Genomic DNA, 20845 nt, shown 5'->3' on the forward strand with positions numbered 1-20845 from the left:
GGGAGACTCAGGCCCGGGGTCCGCAGCCCTGGATGGCCCCCAGCTAGGGGCTGACCGAGGGGGCAGCGGGGGGTGGGGGTCAGCGTCCGGAGGCCGGCCCAGCTCCGCAGCTGAAGCCGACCCTTCCCCCAGGCTCATCTGCTTAGGACTGAGTCCCCCCATCCCCCCCACCAAGACATCCTCTTTGTCCCAATCAGATTTAAGGCTTGTTATTTCCTGACATTTGCCTCAGTTCATTTTAAGTTAAAATTACCTGAGTAAAAAAAACTTCAGACATTTTTAAAAGCCAAAAACACAATCTCCACAGGCCACGGTGCATGTCCGTGGGACCAAGCTCAGCCCGGCTGCCCTGCCGGGAGGGACGCTCCCAGGCACCACCATGGAGCGGCTCCGGCCCTTCCCAGACACGCGGCCGGGAGCCCGACGGCCCAGACCCCGCCGCCGGGTGTGCCTGGGCCGGGGCTCCTGCTGCCAGCCCACGAGAAGGCACAGTGAGGTAGGGGAGGACTGGCTGTGCCCAACTCGGCCCCTCCCCCGCCAGATGGTCCTGACACCCCTGAACGCCGTGAGGGGGCCCTGCAGGGGCCAGGGATGGGGTGGGGGAGGGGCTGCTGGGAAGCCTGAGCTCAGAGCAGTTAAATAATTCTTTATTTGGGCGGGTTGGGGGAGGGCAGGGGTGGCTGGGCCTCGACCCCCACGGGGGGTGGCACCCAGAGCTCCTGGGGGGGCATGGGAGGGTGGTCCCCCGCCATGCTGGTCCTTCCTATTTGTGCGGTCGGGCCGAGGACACCCTCTGCAGACAGTACTGAGTGACAGGCAGCGACAGGACCAGGCTGGTGGCGCGGCGTCCCATCCAGTAGAGGCCGTAGCCCAGCAGGCCCACGAAGGCGGCCTTCACGGCCAGCCGGGACACTCTGCCGGAGATGGACGGCGGGGGGACGCTGGGGAAGGGAGGGCGGGCTGGGCCTGGCTCGGGGGTGGGGGGCGTGCACATGCTCCCCCCCGCCTGGCCGCCGCCCCCAGCCGGGCCCCGCTCTGCGCTCGCGGGCAGCACTCACGTCATGATCTCCTGGATGTTGAGGTCCGTGGTCCAGTTCTTCTCGATGCCCGGGACGTGGCCCATGCCCACGACGCCCACCACCACGGACGGGACGCACTTCCTGGGCTCAGCTGTGGGGGAAGGGACGCGTCAGCCCCGGCCCAGCGGCAACCGGGCCCAAAGAGCCCCTGCCCGGCCTGCCGCGGCGGTCACCGTCGGAGGAGCGCGGCAGCTCGAGGCGCCGGGCCGCCTGCCGCAGCATGTAGGTCAGGTAGACGTCGCGCTCCGAGACGATGGTGCGGTGCAGGTCGGGGAACTCGCCGATCATCTCCGCCATCATCTGCTCTAGCAGGTCCTTCTGCTTGCAGCGCTCCACGTCGTCCTTGCTGGGGGCAGAGGGCGCACTGCCAGCCTCGTGCGGACGCGGCGGCCCGCAGGAGGCTGGCCGGCGCTGTTGACCCAGGGCAGGGACCTCCGCGCCCTTTGTGTTTGGGCTCACGGTAGAAGGAAGGGTGGAAAGGCCTTGTTTGAGGAGGCTTAGCTCCTGACCGAGGGGGCCGGGCCGCTCTTCCTGGGTGGGGCTGCCTGCGGGGAGGCCGAGGGGCCCTACCTGATGGGGTCTGACAGGAAGCACAGGCCCCAGGCCAGCTTCACCTTCTGCCAGAAGGACAACGCCGCGATGGCCCTCTTGAAGGTGACGGGGATGGGCCGGTCGCCCAGGTGGAACTTGCAGAAAGGCACCTTGCTGGCCTGGGGCAGAGGCTAGGTGTTCGCTGGGGACACCTGAGTCCCGGGCAGCTCCTGGGCACCCCTCCTCCCGGCTGAACCCAGGCCCACCTCCTTGAAGGCCTCCCTGAACTCGCCACCAGGAGCCATGCCCAGCTGCTCAGTGATGTGGGCTGACACTTTCAGCAGCAGCATCTGCATGAGTCCAGACATGACCCCGTTCTGCAGGGGAGGGGGCCGGTGGTCAGTGGCCACATGGGCACAGAGCACAGGTTTCCCCAGCAGCGAGGGGAGGCCCCACCTACGCTCTGGGGCTGAGCAAGGGCTGTGGACAGGAGCGGCCTCCACAGCGGATGCCCCTTCCCTCCTGCCCCTCCAGCCCAGACCCCAACTCCAGGGGCACATGTCCCTGTGGGAGATGTACGGGGGTGGGGGAGGCCAGCCAGCACCCCGAGACCACCCCCTCCCCTTTGCCGAGCTCCCGGGGTTTCCCGTCCGGCTCTTCCGCAGGGGTTGAAGCTCCCCCGCCCCAACTCCCTAGTCCGAAAGCCAACACAGGCGCGCCCCTCTCCCGCCCCAGGCCAAGTCCCCTGGGCGCCTCTGCACGGACCGGACGGCCCTGTGTTCGCAGGCGGGAGGAGCAGCTGCCTGGAGAGGGGCGCCCAGCCCGGGCCCCCCGACGCCGCACCTGCCTCACGGCCTGCTGCAGCTTCTCCAGGCTGATCTCCTTGGCCTCCTGGAGCAGCGTGCTCTCGTCCATCTTCAGCATGGACACGCGGTACTGGCAGAGCTCCACGACCACCACGTCAGGCTGCACTTCCCGGATGGTCTGCAAGGGACGAGCCAGCTCAGCCTGGTGCCCTGGGCCCAGCACGGACCCCGACCCTGTCCCCGCAGGTGTAGGCCACCTCGGCTGCCGCGCGGACGACACATCTCTTTAAACGACACAACAGGTCTGCTCGTTGCTGAACAGAAAAGCACACGAGGCCACGAGGGCTCCGCGGTATCCGAAATCCCCTTTCTGGGGGCGCGGGTGTCACGCAGGAGGTGGTGGCGGCTCACGGGACAGGGCTGCCCGGCCGAGGCCAGCCCAGCGTGCCGGGCCTCACCTTCACCACATCCTTCTTGCTGTCGTCACTGAAGTGGGCCGTGCCCACCACGTACACCCTGCTCCCGTCCTCGGCCACCAGCTCGGTCACCGTGCGCGGCAGGCTGGGCCGCTCTCGCCGCCGCCTCAGCTTCATCTCCAGGAGGAGGGTCAGCGCGTCCGCGTCGGCTGCAAGGACGGCGCGTCAGGTGGGGTGCGGCACACTGGCAGCCAGGGCACCCCGTTCTCAGAGCTGAGCCACGCGCGGAGCCCAGATACGCACAGGGGCATGCGTCCCCAAGGGGGAGCCCCAGCTGTCCGAGCGTCCACGGCATCTCGAAGCACTGAGCCCCCCACCCCAGTGAAGGGGCTCCTGATGGGGCTCCAAGGCCCCTGCCTGTGCTCCAGAGCCCCTCAGAGACCCCCAGCCCGGGGCTGGCCCAGGCCACTATCCGCCAGACTCAGGTCACCCAGTCCGAGCCCCTTCTGGCCAGGGAGCTGCCCCGCCCCCCAGCCCGGAATGATCTCAGGGAGCACGCACACAGGTTCTGGGATTCTCCAGAAAGCACCCTGGGCACCACCTCTGAAGCCCCGACTGTCACAACAGGTTCCGTGTCAGCCTGCAGAGGGAAGGGGAACGTTTGAGTCAGGGTGCCCACCCTCCCGGGGGCCTGCCTGGGCTCAGGGCACCACGTGTCCCCAGGGGTCCACCAAGGACTTGTGCCGTTGCTCTGTGAGCTGCGCACGCCCCTTGTACGCGGCCCGCCCCAGGCTCCCTGGCCCGAGGTCCCCCTTGGCTGACCCAGAAACACCCCGGGAAACCACACACACAGAGGCAGCCAGTGATCCCAGGCTGCCACGCTGAGGGGGGCACCCACACTCTGTCGAGCAGCTGGCTGGACCCTGAGCCCGAGGTTGTACAGGAACCCCCCCCACCCCTGCCACCGCGTCTGGTCCAGGCCTTGACCTCCTGGGATGGCTGCTTCTCCTCCCCCTCCATGGCTGGGGAGTGGCTCCTGCACCGACGAGCGAAGCCTGAGGAGACAGAGGAAGCACGTTCACACCTGGAACCCCAGGGCTGCACACAGGGCTCACTCTGTTTTGAAAGAACCGTAGGTGGGATTGCAGCCTCTGCCCTCCCAGACAGTTTGACACCTGTCTCCCTCCAGCTGTGCAGGTCTGGGGTCCCGCTGACTGAGCACAGGGCCAGAGACGCCGGGACTGCCCTGGCCAGTGACCTGGGGGTCCTCCGTGTCACCAGGGACACACAACTGCCACAGACGATGGCCCACCCAGACCTCCAGGGCCAAGGGGATCAGGGGCCTGAGGCCTGTGTCAGGCTGCGGGGTTCTGGCCACCCCGGGAGACGGCCACACCGGCAACGCAAACTTCAGCCCCGCTTCCCCGAGATGCTGTGGGCAAGCTCAAGGCCGGGTCTGAGTGCAGAGGTGGCGGGCACAGCTCGGGGGGGCGCCCCTGGGGAAGGGTGGCGCGTGTGACTGCCGCCTGTCCGGTCAAGAAGCCACTCCAACTTGCCGAAAGCCTGGCGTGCTGTCGTGTTTGGCTCCAGAGTCAGCCTCCGTCACATGTGCACTAGTGGACGGAAGGACTGGGGCCCTGGGACGCGCACCCGCCCAAGCGCCACAGACCTGGGGGGCTGTGCGGTGCTCCCACTGTCCTGCCCTGCCTCTTGGCATTTCATGAGAGGAAGGAAGGGCACGTGGCAAAGTAAGAACCTGTGTCAGGTCCTCCCCCGCCCCACGCTGTCATCACACGGCTGTGGGGAGCACAGACAGGGCTCTGTCCCGCGGCCACCACCGCCAGCATCTCGCAGCTCCCCGCGCGGCCCTTTCCTCCTCCGCAGCGGGAGGGACCTGCCACCTGCGCATGCAGCTCAGTGACAGGGCGGGGCTCCCTCCGATTTGACCAAACCCCTGATCTGGTGTCCAGGGACACCAGCACAGGCCCTGGACCCGACCTAAGGATGGCCAGGTTCCTGAAAGAAATACAGTCACAGCAAGGGTCAGAAAGAGGACCTGGCTTAGGGCCAGAGAAGCAGCCAGGACCCGGCGGGAGGCAGGTCAGCAGAGAAGGGCAGCTTGGTGGGGGGAGGGGAGGAAGGCCACCCTCCGAGCACTCTTCCCTGAGCACCTCCTGTCCAGGACCCCCAAAGCCCCCTCTTCCCACTGTACAGATCAGAGCTCTCCGCCCAGGCAAGGTGCCCGCGGGAGTGCAAACAGGAAGCAGGGCCCAAGGCAGAGGGCGGGGCTGAGCCGGCCGGGGAGCTGGGCCTGCCCCTCCTCAGGCTCCCCTGCCAGCCCAGGAAGGTCCTCAGTCCGGTTTACGCAATAAAGCAAACAGTTCCTACTTCCAAGCAGCACAAGGCTGTCAAAGTGCCAAGGAAACTTAAGAAAACATCCTGTGCGCTGCCGGGAGGCTCCCGGAATGGCCAGCAAATGGGAGGCCACCACGTCGCTGTCCCTCTGGCGGGTGCGGTGGGAGGAGGTCGGGGGCACCGCCTCACCCACCTCCGGCGGTCCGGTCCCGCCCTCTGAAGCTCAGGAGGAGGCGCTCGCCCGCGGACAGGCCTTTCCGGGCGCGTGGGTCTTGCGTCCTGAGGGCCAGGGGTGCGGGTGGCCGACAAGCCCATCAGGCCTAAAGCCCAGGCTTGAGCCCAGGACGGCTGACCCGTGCACCACAGCACCAACACGCGGGGCCCTTTGAGCTGTTCCCCTCGCAGCAGCTGCGACCCAGCACTGGGAGCCGGAACTGCTCAGGCAGGAAGGCCACGGGGCCCCCTCAGCACCAAGAGTCCGATCTGAGAAGCCTCTGTCCCCGATGGCCGCATCCACACACTTTCCAATTCTCTGGTTTCTCTCGACTTCAGAGGCAGGGTCCCCAGCAACACCCTCGCAGGGTGTCATTTCAAGGGGTTGTTAACGTCCCCTCCACTCCCAGATACACAATTTAAAGACTTATGGCTGGGGCCTGAGCCCTCCCCAGCTGCCAGGAGGGAAGCAAGACCCCCCAGCCCCCAGCCCTGAGTCCAGCCCCCATCGCCCGGCACCCACCAGTGGCTGCAGGGAGCATCCACAACCCTCCTGGTTTCCTGCCACTCTGGATCCACAGGTCCCACCAGTCCCACCACTGCATGCCCTGGTGACACCCTTGAGGGGAGACACCTGTGCCCCCTTCTAAATCCATACCCCAGCGGGTAGCCCTGTTCCTGGGCCATGGCCCAGCCACCAAGGAACCTGGCACAAAGCAGGAAGCGCCTTCTGCCAGATCCGGCTGCTACTCACTCCCCCTGACCAGCTGCCACTGCCAAGCAGGGCTGCCCACGGAGATGTCCGGTGTCCGGATGCCCCAACCGTGCTGCAGGGGACGGCCTGGGTTTGGCCAGATCTCAGGCCAGCCACTGGGTGCGGCCTGGCCCCACTCAGGGCCCTCCAACCTGCTAGGACTCTGAGCTCCTGCCTCTAGATGGAGGTGGTCAGAGCCGTCACCCAGCCGCCCCATCTGTCTGCTCCCAGCTAAAGACACGTGCCACGACGCAGATTTCACTTCAGCTCCTGACCGTAGACCTCTGCAGGCTTCCTCCTGGGTGGGGAGGAGCAAACCTCACGGGGCACTAAAAGAACCAGCAGTCTGGTTTCAGGGGACGATGGAACACGAGTCCTCCTAGGCTGTCTCCTCATCTGTAGAGGGACATACCGTGATCTGGCTCTGGAAATCGTAATCCTGTGCACAGATGACAGCAGCAGAATCACCCACAAGCTTCCAGAAAAACAAACTCCAAAGTGGTGGGAGTTCCCAAAAGCCCCAGGAGGCCCCATCTTGTCCAGTACTCCAGGAAAGGGACCTACAGGAAGAGCCCCACACGCACTAGGGACCCACCGGGGGGTACAGCCCTGTGACACCAATCAGAGTAGCATGTTAAGTTGTTCTGCACGGGATGACATTATTAGCATCTGAAAATGTTTTGCCGGGCGTCCATCTCAGTGTATCAGACGGTTCGGTGGAGTGGCAGACGGCGGGCTCCTGCCAGCCCCAGGCAGCTCGCTGACCCTCTCCTGGGTCCCACTGCTATGCACTGAACTGCGCCCCCCAACATTCATATACTGAAGCCCTAATCCCCAGGTGATGGCGTTTAGAGATGGGGCCCCATGACGATATTAGGGCCCTTATGAGATCTGGCCATGTGAGAACACAGCGAGCGAGAAGACAGCCATCCGCAAGCCAGGAAGAAAACGTCCTCACCAGCAACCAAGCCCAGCACCTGGACCCTGGTCTCCCAGCCTCCAGAGCTGTGAAAGAGTCCGCTATTTAAGCCCCACCTTGGGGTTTGTTATGGCAAGCTGAGACACCCCTCTCTGCCCCCCTTGCCCCTCTAAAAACTGGAAGGCCACACACTGCCTCCCAGATCCCAGACTCCTTCTCGGTGTGTCCAAGACCTGACCAGCACCAAATGGGGTCCCCGGAAAAGCCTGTATCTCCCCATCAACCCACTAGGCGCATTGCTCAGAAAGTCAAAGGTCCCAAACCGGAGAGACCGGTGGGCTGCAGAAATAAATGTGCCGCTGGGAGACAGCAGGATGTGGCCAAAGCCCTGACCTCCCCTCTGCCCCCACTTCTTAAGTCGGGGCACCCCTGGCCACCGGAGAGCCCCCTGGGTCCAGCAGCACCCGCTTTATGAAGGCAAAGTTTGGGATTGGGATAGAGGACATATGCCAGCTTGTATCTGCGCTGGAGGCCTGAACGGCTCCTTTCCCGGCACACCCGGCTGACTCTCCTGGAGCCTGGCCACTGCCCAGGGCTGGGCCCCCGCACTGAGCACCATCGAAGGGCGCTGTGTAGGGGTCTGCCCACTCACCCTGCCAGGCCCTCTCCTGGCAGCCTCAGACACCACGGCACGAGGGCCATTCTGCGAGACGGACCCGTGGTCCCCGGTCAAGGATCCCCTCCAGCCGCACTGCGAGGGGGTGAGCAGGGGCAAAAGGGGCGGAAGACCCAGAGAGCGCGGAGCCTGCCCCGGGGGGCGGGGCGCCTGGCGGCCGCACATCTCCCTCTCCAGGGCACCCCAAGCCCGCGGGATTCCGCCTGGAAACCACCCAACCCGCTCGTGAGGCGCCTGGACCTCCGAGCCGAGCCCCTGGCGGCTCCCGAGACGCCCACGCCCCGGCAGCCTCGCCCCGGAGAGTTTCCGCGGACGCGCCCGCGCGGCACTTGGCGGCACAGAAGTTCCACCTCCGCGCGCGGCTGCGTGGAAACAAAGTGCGGCTGTCGCAGGCCCCGAAGTTCGGGCGCGCGCGCCGCGGGACAGCCCGCCGCACTCCGCCGGACGCAGCCCCGCTGCCCGGCCTGAAGGGCAGAGGCCGCCGGCGCTCGGGAAGCGCCCGGGGTCTCCGGGGGGAGAGGCCGCGGCCCCCGGCCCGCCCCAGCGGAGCCCGCCAGCTCGCTCCCCGCGCCCTGTCCCCTGCAGCGCCGGCCGCCGGCCCTGCCCCGAGCGCCCTCGGGACAGGACTGGGCGGACTCTTCCAGCCGCAGACCCCGCGCTGGGGGCTGACTGGGCCTGGTCCAGAGCGAGGTGGCCCGCGACCCAGGCCGCGACCCGACCCCGACCCCTGCCCGCCAGCCGGGGCCCGCGCCGCGCAGCGTACCGAGGCGGGGCGGCGCTCCTCAGCCGGCCTCCATGCGGCCAGTCGCCCCACCGGACGGGGCGGACCGGGGCCGGGACCGGGGGCGGGTACGGCCGGACGGGCAGGGGCCGGGGGCGGGCGGCGCGCGGCATGCTGGGAAGCGCAGTTCCACGCACCGCCCGTCGGCTCCGTAGGCGCGCTCTGTCTGCGCCTCCGGACTACACTTCCCAGAGGTCCGAGCGCGAGCGCCCACGGACTACACTTCCCAGGGCCATGCGCGAGCGCCCGCGAACTACACTTCCCAGGGGGCCGCGCGCGAGAAAGCCCTACCCACCCCCCCACCCCCCCGCCCCCGGCGCCGCAGGCTTTAGGAGGAAGGAGGCGACTGTGGAGCCGTGAGTTCGAGTCCCCGGCCCTGCGTGGCAGCCCGGCGGCCTTGCAAAGCACTCTTAAATTCTCTGAGCGCCGGTCCCAGTCTGCAAAAGGGAAGGTGTTCCCACGACGTCCACGGAGACGCTTTGTGTCAATCGCCCACGAAAGGGGCAGTCCGTAGTGGGATGGGGTGCGGAGGGCGCCCACGTGACTCCACCTGGGTCGGGGGTGTTGAGACTCCCGCGCGCCGGCGCCCCGGCCATTCCTCAACTTGGTAGGTGCAGTCCCCTGGGAGGCAGGCCTCAGTGGTCCTGCTGCCGACCAGGCTGAGACCTGGACCCCAAACCCCGGAGGGGTGCTCGGGGGCTAGTCTCGGGACTGGCGGACCCCGGCGAGCCTGCAGCCACCGGCCCGCTGCCAGCGGAGGGGTCCCAACCGCCCCTCGTCGTCCCCATTTGGCCAAGAGGGCGGCGGGGCGTGGGAGGGGGACTCCCAGAGCCCACGACCACCCCCAGTGGGGTGTCCCGAGGCCCCCTCCCTCTCCTCCCCACGTGCAGTGCCCCCAGCCACGTGCCCCCAGGGCCGGGGCCCTGGAGGGGGCCAGGGCGCTGTTGCCCTGCCGGGGCCCTCCTCCGTCCTCAAAGGGTGGCTGTGGGGCTGGGCACCCTGCGGCTAGGGGGGTGCTGATGGCTTGCCTGCTGGCGAAGCAGACCCCCAGCTGTCCCCTGCCCCCAGCCAGTTCCACTGACGCCTGTGACCACCTCCGGCCATAGGACAAGCCAGGCTGGATGGGGGCCGCTGCAGGGACTGCCTGCAGCAGGCCGTCGCCCCTCAGTCTGGAGCTACCTGGGAGTGAGGGTTTAGGCCAGTCCAGCCCCTCCCCTCCTCTGCGGGTCTGGACTGGCCTGACCCTGCTGGGACCATCCGCCAGCACTCAGAGCTGGGCACTGGGCTGCCCCTCAGTTTCCAGGATGAGAGGGCCTGGTGACTTGTAGGGATCCCAGGTTCCCATGTTCTTTGACGGCGGTGGTCCTGGGGTCCGGCTGGTGGGGGAGATGATCCGCAGTCCCTCTTGCTGGCAGGCTGGGTGCTGGCAGGCTGGGTGCTGGTAGGCTGGGCTGTTTGCCCGCTGAGCTCTGTGCAAGAGCCTGAGTGTGGGGCTTCCAGGCAGGTGCTTCCGGGCCAGGCTCGCTGCCCACCTCGCTCCTACGGCTTCTCGGTCCCAAAAGGGCCCAGCTGGCCTCAGGGTGGCCTCTGTCCTCCTTGGTGCATGCTCCTTCTCTCCAGTTACCTTTCTGTCCCTCTGCCGGCTCAGGTCTGCGTCCCAACCCTTAGACTCCCTTCCCTGGAGAGCACAGGTGTCTGCCAGGCGGTGCGCGGTGGATCTGGAGTGAGTCTGGGGGCCGCGCCCACACGGCGCTGGCAAGGCAGGAAGAGGCCCACGTTCCAGACTTGCCTGTGTGGGAGCCTCTCCTTTTCTGGGACCGGGAGAGTTGCCCCCAGCCACTACAGGGCCCTGGCTAGAGGGAAGGGGTGAGGAGAGGGGAGGTGGTGTGGGGGGCCTTCAGCCCGACACCAGAGACGACGGGGTGGCCTGCACTCACGGGCTAAGGTGGCATCCTTGGCACCTGCAGCGAGAGCTTGGCGGCTATGAGATGATGACTGGGGCGCTTCTCTTCCCCAGCGAACCAGGGCTCGGCCCAGGAGGAGGGCACTGCGCGTGCTCCGAAGGACAGAACTCTGGGGTGAGCGTTGCTCTGCAGTGTCCTGCTGGGCCTTGGCCCAGGGCACAGGTGGCCGGTAGCCTGGCAGAGCCGTCTCCCCAGAGACACGGAAGGGGCTGCGCTGGGGGCCTCCGCGGCAGGCGTGCGCTCACCGGACTCAGACTTGTGTGTGTGAACATTGCTCAGCCCGCGGTCCCGTGCTCACTGGCAGGAGGAAGGGTGCGTGAGGCGTGGCCCGGGCAGCCGACGCCCCTGCTGGGCTCTGGGACCGTCTCACTGTGAGTGCTGTCAGTGGGGTACCGGGGCAGGAATGACCTGTGTGGGGCCCAGCGGAGCTCTGCAAGTGGATGGGCAGGGTGGGGAGGTGAGGGTGGCCTTGGGTGGCTGGGGAGGCTGGGCCGGACTCCAGCCCTACCCAGGGAGCGGCAGGGGGGCCGTGGCACGAGCTGCTGCCCCAGTCCAGCATGACTGGAGTGCCCTGGGTGGGCACAACCACTCTGCTCAGAGGGTTAGGGAGCCTGCCGACAGGGTGGGACCAAGGTGGGCGGGGGGCGCTGCTGAGGGACCAGGGGCTTCTCCCACTTTGCAGAACTGGCCACAGGCCACACGTGGGCATGTGGGGTCCCTTCCCTGGACACTGAAAATGGTGAGGGCCGACCCAAGGGGCAGTGGACTTCCCAGCCCGGGATGCTGCCAGGAGGTGTCCCGGCTCAGGTGAGGCTGCGAGCTCTCTGGGGACAGGGCGTACCAATGACGCCTTTTTATTTTCTGTTTTGACCTTGGGCCAAGTGGGCACTAGAAGGTTGGCCCCTCCCAGGGCTAATTCCTAGAAACAACAAACTCCCATGTGCCCACCAGCCGACCGCCCCTCTGTGGGGCTCGCGGCCTCGGGGCCTCCCTCACCCGCCCCCAACCCCAGGGCAGGTGCCCCACAACCAGGGCGCCCGGAGCCCGCGGACAGTATCCACGCGAGCCAGTCCTCAGCCCGCTCCCCTGCCTTGTCCGTTCCTTCCTGCCCCCGTCCCTCCCGCTCTGCCTCCTGGTGCTTCCCCAGGGGCCCCCAGCCTGGGCACGGCCTGCCCCCCTGCCCCGGAGCTGTGAGGGATGAGCTAGCTTCCCGACGGCAGCTGTCTCCTGGTCGCAGGCCTCCGCAGCCCCGAGTGATAATAAAACCACATTTAAAACCCATGGAAGGATACAGTCCCCTTGTCTGTGTCCCTGTAGAATGACCCAGCTCCAGGAAGGTCGGCCTGCCCAGCTCTGGGCACCACGGAGATTCCGGGGCCTAGGCTGGGCAGGTTCCCTGTGTAGTACAGCCCATGGGCCCATGCCCGTCTCAGCAGGCCCCCTACGACGGGAGGGCAGCCCTCACTGGCTCTAGGGTCCACAGGTCTCTGGCCTGGCTGTCCTAGCTACCTGGCTCCGAGGAGAGCATGTCAGATTCTGGGGGTCACCAGCCGTGGACCGAAGGCCAGGTGGCCCCCGGTGTACCCGGAAGACTAGCCTCGTCCCACTCAAGTCCTGGGCCCAGTGAGGAAGGCCTCCTGCCCCAGGTCCGTGGAGAAGGGGCCCCCCCAAACCACATCAAGGGGAACTCCTCCAGGAAGGGTTCTTGGTGTCCCTGTCCCCCTAAGTGCAGCCAGCAGGCCCCTGTCCCCACACATTTGATGGAGGGGTCAGTCTCCTGGGGGCTCCCGCCTTTGCCTCTGCTGAGTGTGTGAGCGCAGGGAGGGCAGGGCTCACCTGATCTGCCCCCTAGGCCCGGAGTGAGAACCTCAGAGTCAGATGTCATGGCAGGTCAACCGCAAGGGACAGCCATGTGCTCAGGGTGGGTACAGCAGGGCCCCCAAGGTGCCTCAGGGTGGGTACAGCAGGGCCCCCAAGGTGACCAGGAAGCAGCTCGTCCAGACGCAGGAAGGCGAGCCAGAGCACCGGCCTCCCGCAGGACGGACCACACGGGACTCAGGCGGTATCAGAATAATATTTATTGATCTGCTCGGTGCTACCTTGTTAATACTGTCACGTTGTCACCGTGGCTGAGGTAATAGGGACAGACCCTCCGCGCCAGCCCTGGGTGCCCACGGGAAGCCACGTGGGGCCTCGGTTGGGGGGCTGGTGGCCAGGGTGGGGGGACATGGTTATTGCGTTGGATTCCTTGCCTTGCACACGGGCGTCCACACCGTCTCAGCCCCGTGCCCGATCACACCCCCGTGCGTCCACGCTCACGCCCACTCACACACACATCCATGCACACTGGCGTCCTCGTCCTCTCGGTCACGCACCCATGCACACACCGCCCTGTGCCTGGCAGCGCGCACACTCGGTAGTTACAGTGATCATAGTAAAGCAGAGTACAGGCAGGTTGGGAGACAGGGAGAAAGTGCATGTCGGTCTGATGGAGGGGGCCCCGGCACCTCCCAGTGCAGGAGCGAGCCCTGAGCACGGCCCCTGGGGCACAGCCAGGCCTGGTGGTGGGATCACCCCCAGCTTCCTTTCAGACTCAGGACCAGAGCTGTCCTGCTTCAGCCTGGGCCCAAGACAGAATTGACTAAAAAAATAAACTCTTCACCTCGCAGCCGAGTGCCTGATTGGGGGTGGGGGGGGGCGGCTCCAGGCCTTTCTGGCTGGTTGTGGGGGGGGCTCCGCCGGGCTCAAGGCCAGCCCCCGGCCCAGCCAGCACGCCAGCGATGCTGTCTTGGGGGCCGGGTGGGCAAGGTGTCAGCCCTGTGGCATGCGGACAGGAGGCCGAGGGGCGGGCAGTGCTGGGTGAAGCAGAGGCCCCGTCCACGTTGGGCTGGGGTCAGCGGCACTCCCTGGGCACGCGGAGGGGATGGCGGTGGCCCGGACAGCCCCATTCCTCAGAACTCCACGGTACTCACTACCGTCCTCGGCTCGTCGAACGTGGCGATGAGGATCTGCTGCGGGGGGGGGATGGCAATGAGGCTGCCCACGTCCGGGGCAGCGCGGGGACCCCCGTCCTCCTCTTCCCGGGCTTCGTACAGCGTGCCGATGTGCAGTAGCGGGTGCGTGGCGTTGCGGCTCAGGATGGCGAGGGGGTCGGCTTTGCCCAGACTGGCTGGCGAGAGAGGGGCCGTGGTGGGGGCCGCTGGGGGCGAGCAGACGTGAAACGGGCCCCCGGAAGGAAGCGTGGCCCGGGCTGGCTCTGCTGGGTACAGGATCTCCTTCTCAGGGAGCGGAGTGTCTGCAAATGGCCGAGGACAGGGGCAGGTCACACCCTGCAGGTTGCCCACCTCTTCCCCCCGTGCCTGCCCCCCCCCCCGGACCCCGCCTGGCAGAGGCTGCTCACCGAGGACCCCGCTCAGCCTCAGGCCCCCCAGGCGCCGTGGGAGGGCTTGATTCTCCCTCCTCCTGCCTCCTCAGCCACATGGGGCTGCCCCAAGACCCTCTCTGCAGGCTCCAACCCGCGTGGGCCAAACCTCCCGCCGCCTCAGGAGCAGCAGGGCCTATTTCCAGAACCTTCTCTAGAGCCTGAACAGCCTCCTGTCATGTCCCCTGGGGCCCTCCTGCTAGCGTTCCTCCTGTCTGCGGGGCAGGGCCCCTCACGCCTGCCTTCTGCCCCAAGGCCGCCCCCTGGCCGCCCAGCCCGCTCTTCCACCCAGCTGCTCCCCCTCCCCAGCCCCCCGCCCCGCACACACGGTTCCCAGATGCCACACGGTTCCCAGATGCCGGGTCTGCAGAGAACCGCGCGGGGAGGCGGGAGGCGGGGGGCTGCCTTCCCCGGGGCCGGGGGTCCCCAGCCGCCTACCTTTGGTGGGTGCTGCGGCCAAGCCCAGCGCGCACTCCTCCGCCTGGGACAGGAAACCCCCTTCCTGGCTCCGGGAGGCGGGCAGGGCGGCGGCGGGCACGGCCTCGGGCTTGGCCTTCTTGGTGCCCAGGACGTAGGGGTGCACGTCCAGGGAGAAGTGGCGCGCGTGCTTCTTGTCGGGCGCGGGCCCCGCGTCGGCCCCGCCGCCCTTGTAGTGGTGCGCGGCGCGCGCGCCCGCGTCCAACAGCGGCGCGATCAGCGTGTCCGTGGCCGTCTTGCGGCGCACGGGCTTGGGCTTGTCGGCCTTGCTGTTGTCCACGCGCATGATGGCCAGCGGCTCCTTGAAGGGCTGTGGCAGCGGGTTGCCCGTGGGGATCCACTTCATCTTCCTGCGCGGCCGCTTGACGACGGGCGGCTCGGCGGCGCCGTCGGGCTCGGCGGGGTTGGCGCTGGGGTCGGCCGTCTGCACCCCCGCGTCGCGCACGGTGGGCGTGGCGTCGTGGTTGGACTGGGCCAGCGCGGCCAGCAGCTGCCGCACCACGTTGTCGTACATGAGGTCGCTCTCGTTGGTGATGAAGTCCAGCCGGTTGAGCGACTTGATGTGGTCGCGGTTCTCGTTGCAGAACATGGCCAGGATGTTGATGTCGCAGAACTGGGAGCGGCGCCACTGCCGGCGCGTCTTGATGCCCACCTTGTGCAGCTTGTCGAAGATGAAGTTGCTCTTGCGGAAGATGAACAGGTGGATGAGGTTGACGAGGATGATGAGGTTCATGGCGCACAGCAGCACGATGTCCACGCCCGCCACGATGCGCTGCAGCTGCACCGACGGCAGCTTGCAGCTCACGCGCACCGCGGGGCCCCCGCCCGCCGGCCCGTCGGGGGACGCGCCCAGCGCGCACGTGAACTCGTTCTGCTTCTGGGTGGCGTAGTAGGTGCACAGGTAGGAGATGGGCGCCACGCTGAGCAGCAGGATGAGCAGGTGCCGCGCCAGGTACAGCTTGGCCAGAAAGTTGCTGCGGCCGCGGCGCTCCAGGTACTTCTCGAACAGGTTCTGCTCGGGGCTCTTCTCCTTCTCGGCGTTCTCGATGATCTCGCGCCGCTCGCGCTCCGTGATGCCAGGCCCCTTGGACTGGATCTGCTTTTCGATCTTGGGGGCACGGCCCTCAGCGGCACGGTGGTAGCAGTTGTCGATCTCCTGCAGCAGGAAGTTGAGCTCCGAGGTGAGGCGGGTGGAGGCCAGGAACTCCCAGCCCAGCGCCGGCACATACATGATGGCCGCGAAGGCCAGCAGCGAGTAGGGCAGCAGCTTGTGCTCAAACAGCGACGGCCACAGGCTGGCGTCCACGCCGGGCAGTGCGTCCCGCAGCTCCGTCCAGCAGTAGCCGCGAGCATACAGCGCCTGGTCGCGAGTGAAGTTGTGCGGCGTGTAGCAGTAAATGGGCTCCTCTGAGGGCAGAGAGGACACTCGGGCTGGGGCGCTGGGGTGCTGGGGAGGGGGCGAGGGGGATGCACCAGACACACCAGGGACGGCTGTTCCCCTAGCAGAAACGCCCGGGTCCCAGGAGATGCACGGTCCCCTGTATGACTGTGGTAGCTGGGTGTGGGGTCTCACCCTGGAGACCCCCGCACATATAGCGGCTGGCCGGGGCACAGGGTGGGGGTACAGCCCCCCCGGGACTGACCTGCACTGCAAGCCTGGAGTCCCTCTCTATGTGTACAGTCTGCGTACATGTGGGGGACACCCAGTCCCACAGGGGAGGCGGCCGGGCCAGGCCACTCCACACACCTACCCGCCCTGGGGCTGCTCTGCCAGGGGGCTCTGTCTTCAGGAGGGTGGAAGGCCTGGTCAGTCCCTACCTGGCCAGAGGCAGTTACGGTGGCGCAAAAGTGGGTCCTGCCTGCCCTTGAGGGGTATGGGGTGTCTCTCCCAGACCCACTATCCTGGAGAAGAGCAGACCCAGGAGTCCTGGGTGCTGGATGGGCCCAGGTGGTGACCTGGACTTGGACAGGAAGTCCTCCCCAGGACGGCAGGGTCGACACCAGGAACGGTGGAGACCTTCCAAGTTGCAGGAAAAAAACCCATCTCTGAACTTTCCTTTCCTTTCCAGATGACGATGGACACAAAGCAAGAGCCAGAGAACATGTCTGGAGCTATGCTGGGCTTTGAACACTTCCCCAAAGTGTAACACTTGGCAGGCTTGGAGCTGTCCCTCTGCCGCACTGGCCCCCATGTTCACGGCCCCAAAAGTCTGGCCACGCTGCCGCCAGGCCAGCAGGAGCCCCTCTCACAGCAGAGGCCAGGGGTCAGCGGCCCTCCTACAGGCTTTGGCTGGTGGGATCCTAGCCCCAGACTGGGCTCATGCCCCCGCCCCCCCCCCCCCCCCCCCCCGCTGAGAGGTGCAGACCCTTTTCAAACTCCAGGGCCCTAACAGACGTCCACACAGGGCTACCCAAGCTGTCACGTGCTAAAACACAGAACCTTACACAGACTCTGCAAGGGGGATTATGTGAGGGCTGGGGTGGGGGGATGATCCTGGATCACTGGATGGCCCCAATGTGATCACAGGGGTCCTGGGGGCGTGGCGAGAGAGTCAAGGATGTGAGGGAGAAAGTAGAGGCCACTGGGCTAGGCTAGAAGGAGGAGGACGGCCCACAAGCCAGGGAGCACAGGGTCTTTAGAAACCGGAAAAGGCGAACAACAGGGCCTCCAGAAGCAGCTAGGCCCTACCGAGCCCCACGCGCTCGCCTGTAACGCCCACCAGGCTTCTGAGCCGCAGAACTCTAGGGTCATGTGTTATTTTGAGCCCCTGAGTTTGTGGTCACTCAGCGCACCAGGCGGGAGCTAACACGGGGTGGCCGGCCCCGGGCCAGCTGCCTCCTCTGCCAAGACCTGCGTATGTCCTGCCCCCTTAACAGACGTTCTCCCACGGCGCTGGGGGCCCTGCGGGGGTGGGACCCCCACGCAGGAGGGAGGGTGAGACCCTCAGAGGCTGCAGGCCAGGGTCAGGGGGACTTGGCCCCCGAGACGTGCAGCACCCCCTCCCCAGAGAGCAGGCAGCCTCTCTGGCTCCCCGGGCCCTCCGAGAACTCGACACAGGCCCTGAAGCCCACGTGCGCCAGGCCCCATGGGGCACAGCACCTACCTTCTCCCCTCTGCGGACAGGGCGCGCACTCTTGGGACACCTACATGCCCCCAGGCTAGAGAGGCACCCAGGACACGTGGGGCCCAGCTACCTGGCTCCTTTAAGAAAAAGCAGCTGGCTGTTCCCTGTGCGGGGCTGGAGGACATCTGCGGAACCCGACGACCCATCGGGGCGGCCTCTCGGTCCACTGCTGAGTGGGTTGGCAGAGTGAGGGGTCTGCTCGTGGCAACTCTGGCCAGGAAACACGGGAGTCTTCCTGCGTCCGCTGCCCTCCAGACGGGGGAGGTTTAGGCTAGGGGGCCAGTGCTGCCTCGTCAGCTGCTCACCCCAACTCTGTAGCCAGTACGCGTTTACCATCGTGTCCCTGATGAGCAAATCAGGGTGCAGAGAGTGGGTGTCCCCCTGCTGCAGGGGTCCCCTTGCAGCGAGGACCCGAGTAAGGGTGGGGGGTGGGGTGAGTGTCACAGCCCCTGGCTCCACAGGTCCTAGCAGCTGGGGCGTGGATCCCTCCGGCAGTGGCAGGGCACACTGGCCTGTGCCCCGGGGCTGGGGCGTCAGCGATGGAGGCCGGATGCAGCACTGCGGGGGGGGCCGGGGGTGGTGGATGGAGGCGTCTCTGGTGCCCTTTGAGGGTCAGCACTTCTGACCTCGCTTCCTCCTCGCACCCTCACCGGAGCTGTCCCCATGTGTTAGCGTGTCAGTAGGCCCTCCCCAGTTCAGCCTGTGGACGCATGGTTCCCCCCCGCGCCCTTCCTGTCCCCGGGTCTGGGGAAGGCGCTGGGGATGCTTCTGCGTTCTGTCTGAAGCACTGAGAGACCGCTCGCTGCATGTGCCCGCTCAGCGTCCCGTGTCCTGTCCTGCCTTGAACCCTAATCTAGGTCCCTGAGGGGAGTGGGGCAGCCCTCCTATGTTCTGTGACCTAGGACAAGGGTCCCTCAGGCGTACGCAGGTGCTGAGGCAGGTGAGTTCGACGGACATGCAGCACGGCCCGGGACGCCAGGCAGCAGCGGCCAGCCTGCCCGCCACTGCCCAGAAAGCCTGCCTTGTCCATGCGGGCACAGATATGTCCACGTGCAAGCACAGGTCGGTACGGGGGCGCCGTGGGGGGCAGGCCTGCACAGCAAAGCCCAGGGAGCTACCAGGACAGGTGATGAAGGGTGAACTCGGGAGACCCTGGCGGCCCAGGCCTGACCGGGCATGAAGAGGTGCTGAGGGTCCATGTGGGGTGAGCTGGACTCAGGACAGCATGAGAACAGAGGCCCTGTCTTTGGGGGGGGGTCACCTGAGGATGACTGTCCTGAGCCTGCCCCACCGTGCACGTCTGTAGCGGGTAGAATTGTGTTCTCTGCAAAGGACGTTGAAGTTCCAACCCCTGGTACCTGTAACTATGACCTTGCTGGGAAACGTGACCCTGAGAAGGTCACACCGGGCGCACACCGTGTGCACCCGGGGGGGCTCGGTCGGTGAGGTGTCCTAGCGGTGCACTCAGCAGGGAGGCTGCTTGGGACGCGCCCTCTCCCTCCGCCTCCCCGCTGGGCGCGCCTCACCCTCTCTCTCTCAATTAAATACATCTTAAAAAAAGAGAGAGATAAGGTCCCATTGGAGTAGGAGCCCCAAGCCAATGACCAGTGGCCTAGTAAGAAGAGGGAATTTGGAGCACGTGCCCAGGGAGAGGGTGCCCATGTGGACAGGCAAGCAGAGCCGGGGTGAGGCAGCCCCGGAAGCTGGAGCGGCGGGAGGGACCCTCCCCCGAGCCTCTGGGAGAGAGGCCCCACCCACACCTTGTTTTGGAGGCTCCATCTCCAGACTATGACAGTTGAGTCGACCAGTTGCAGTCATCTCAGAAACCCGACACACTTATGTGCCCTGAGAGACACTGTGGGTCACACCTGCCCCTGCACTGTGCTACCCCGGCCCTGGGAGCGTGTCCTGTCCCAGGAGTGTCTGAGTGTCTGGGCACTCGTGTCCGAAAAGAGAAACTGCAGAGGCCCCCAGTCTCTGATCAGGTGGCCTGCACATGGCCACCACAGGTCTGGCAGGTTCCCAGGTCATAGGGACCCCTAAAAATCGAGCCCTTTGTGAAAGAGCCAATGCAGAGTTTGAGAATGTCTGCCGGTGTCACTCAGGGGACAGCCCTCCTTGAGGGCTGCACAGGGACCCCTGCCCCCTCTGCCACGGACAGGCACCTCTGGCCCTCAAGCCTGGCCCGAAGGCCCGCGGGGGGCCTCCCTGGACCCGCCAGATCTGGGTGGGCCACCGCCCACCTCTCCTTGCCCAGCTCCGCTCCTTAGGGAGGCCACTCTTCTGTCACCTTGCTCCCGGTGCCTCCCAGGCCGCCTCACTCGGGGTCACTTGTGGGGAGGTCCTCCTAGCGCCCCCACGTCTGTCAGCTTAAGGCCTCAGCCTCTCACAGCATCCACCGCACTGGTTCCTGTCACTGTCCTATCCCGCCTGCGTGGGCCTCCTGGTTGGCCAGGTGGGTTCGCTGCCCAGCCCCCGGGGGAGGCTCGCCTGGCCTCAGGGTCCTGCCGCAAACCTTCTGGGCTCTCAGTGCCCGGAGTAAGGCCGCCCCCTGAAGCTGACCAGACCCCGCCGGGTCCCAGGGCCCCTCCCTGCCGGTCCTGCCGCTCTGGCTCTGCCCGCAGCCCGCGCTCTGACAGCCTTTGGCTTCAGGGGTAACAGCCTCTTCTGGTCCCCACCTGGCCACTCCTCCTGCCCTCAGAGCCGGCCCACTCCCCCTCCTGGTCTCCCCTGCCAGACCCCAAGTCTCATTTGTGCCTGAGACCACCAGGGCCGGGCGGGTCCGCCCGGGCTCACGGGGAGCGCGGGGAAAGTAAAAACAATACATGGGAGGAGAGGGGGGTCAGAAGCAGCCCCAGGCGACCGGCGGCACATGCAGCGATGCGGGGAGGGCGGTGGTGGCTGCGGATCTGCGGGGAGACCCCCGGGGCGCCGCCAACACCGCGAGGCCCCGGAGGGATGCCGGCGCGGGGACTCGGGGAGCGCCCGGCGCCCGGCACCTGCGGACGCGCCCCCAGCCTCACCTGCGAAGTTCTTGGTGAACACCAGGGTGACCAGCAGGATGGGGACGAGCACGGTGCCGATGGTGACCACGCGGTCGAAGGGCAGCTCGAGCTTGAGCTGCAGCAGCAGCGCGGCCAACGCGCCCGCCTTGTCGTCCTGCGCGCCGGGCAGGATCAGCTCGCGCAGCTTCTCCCCGGCCAGCAGCGCCGTCGCCATGTCCGCGGACTGCTCCAGGAGGTGGTGCATGGGGGGCGGGGGCGCGGCCCGGGGGCGCGGGCGCGGGCTGATCCTGCCCGGCGCGCAGGACGACAAGGCGGGCGCGTTG

At 66.7% G+C, this 20845-nt stretch overlaps 2 protein-coding genes across 4 annotated transcripts; both read right to left on the reverse strand.

Moving 5' to 3' along the window:
* Nucleotides 1-635: 635 nt before the first annotated feature.
* Nucleotides 636-8603, reverse strand: TRABD (TraB domain containing). Of its 2 annotated transcripts, none has more exons than XM_032882735.1 (10): nt 8513-8603; nt 3820-3887; nt 3394-3472; nt 2875-3041; nt 2454-2594; nt 1877-1987; nt 1650-1789; nt 1253-1425; nt 1059-1170; nt 636-914 (listed from the first exon to the last, which is right to left on the reverse strand). In XM_032882735.1, the coding sequence occupies exons 2-10, from the start codon at nt 3850-3852 to the stop codon at nt 764-766; spliced, it is 1107 nt and encodes a 368-aa protein (XP_032738626.1). In that variant the 5' UTR covers nt 3853-3887; nt 8513-8603; the 3' UTR covers nt 636-763. The 2 variants fall into 2 exon arrangements, with proteins under 2 accessions (XP_032738626.1, XP_032738625.1); XM_032882734.1 differs by having other exon boundaries at nt 639-941; nt 8513-8602.
* Nucleotides 8604-12557: 3954 nt separating this feature from the next.
* PANX2 (pannexin 2) lies at nt 12558-20798 on the reverse strand. 2 transcript variants are annotated; one of them, XM_032882736.1, is made up of 3 exons: nt 20541-20798; nt 14354-15799; nt 12558-13789 (listed from the first exon to the last, which is right to left on the reverse strand). In XM_032882736.1, the coding sequence occupies exons 1-3, from the start codon at nt 20764-20766 to the stop codon at nt 13446-13448; spliced, it is 2016 nt and encodes a 671-aa protein (XP_032738627.1). In that variant the 5' UTR covers nt 20767-20798; the 3' UTR covers nt 12558-13445. The 2 variants fall into 2 exon arrangements, with proteins under 2 accessions (XP_032738627.1, XP_032738628.1); XM_032882737.1 differs by having other exon boundaries at nt 14354-15752; nt 20541-20640.
* Between the last annotated feature and the right edge of the window lie 47 nt (nt 20799-20845).

Source organism: Lontra canadensis, unplaced genomic scaffold, assembly GCF_010015895.1.
Source record: "Lontra canadensis isolate GAN:19392208 unplaced genomic scaffold, GSC_riverotter_1.0 scaffold84, whole genome shotgun sequence".
NCBI lineage: Eukaryota > Metazoa > Chordata > Mammalia > Carnivora > Mustelidae > Lontra > Lontra canadensis.

Excerpts from the sequence above, each read along its gene's own strand:
- PANX2 (XM_032882736.1), bottom strand. The coding sequence starts at position 20,766 with ATGCACCACCTCCTGGAGCAGTCCGCGGACATGGCGACGGCGCTGCTG. Across the intron at positions 15,800-20,540 it reads GTTCACCAAGAACTTCGCAG|AGGAGCCCATTTACTGCTAC; the intron begins GTGAGGCTGGGG and ends CTCTGCCCTCAG. Across the intron at positions 13,790-14,353 it reads GGCCGCAGCACCCACCAAAG|ACACTCCGCTCCCTGAGAAG; the intron begins GTAGGCGGCTGG and ends GGCCATTTGCAG.
- TRABD (XM_032882734.1), bottom strand. The coding sequence starts at position 3,852 with ATGGAGGGGGAGGAGAAGCAGCCATCCCAGGAG. Across the intron at positions 3,473-3,819 it reads AGAAGCAGCCATCCCAGGAG|GCTGACACGGAACCTGTTGT; the intron begins GTCAAGGCCTGG and ends TTCCCTCTGCAG. Across the intron at positions 3,042-3,393 it reads TGGAGAATCCCAGAACCTGT|CCGACGCGGACGCGCTGACC; the intron begins GTGCGTGCTCCC and ends CCGTCCTTGCAG.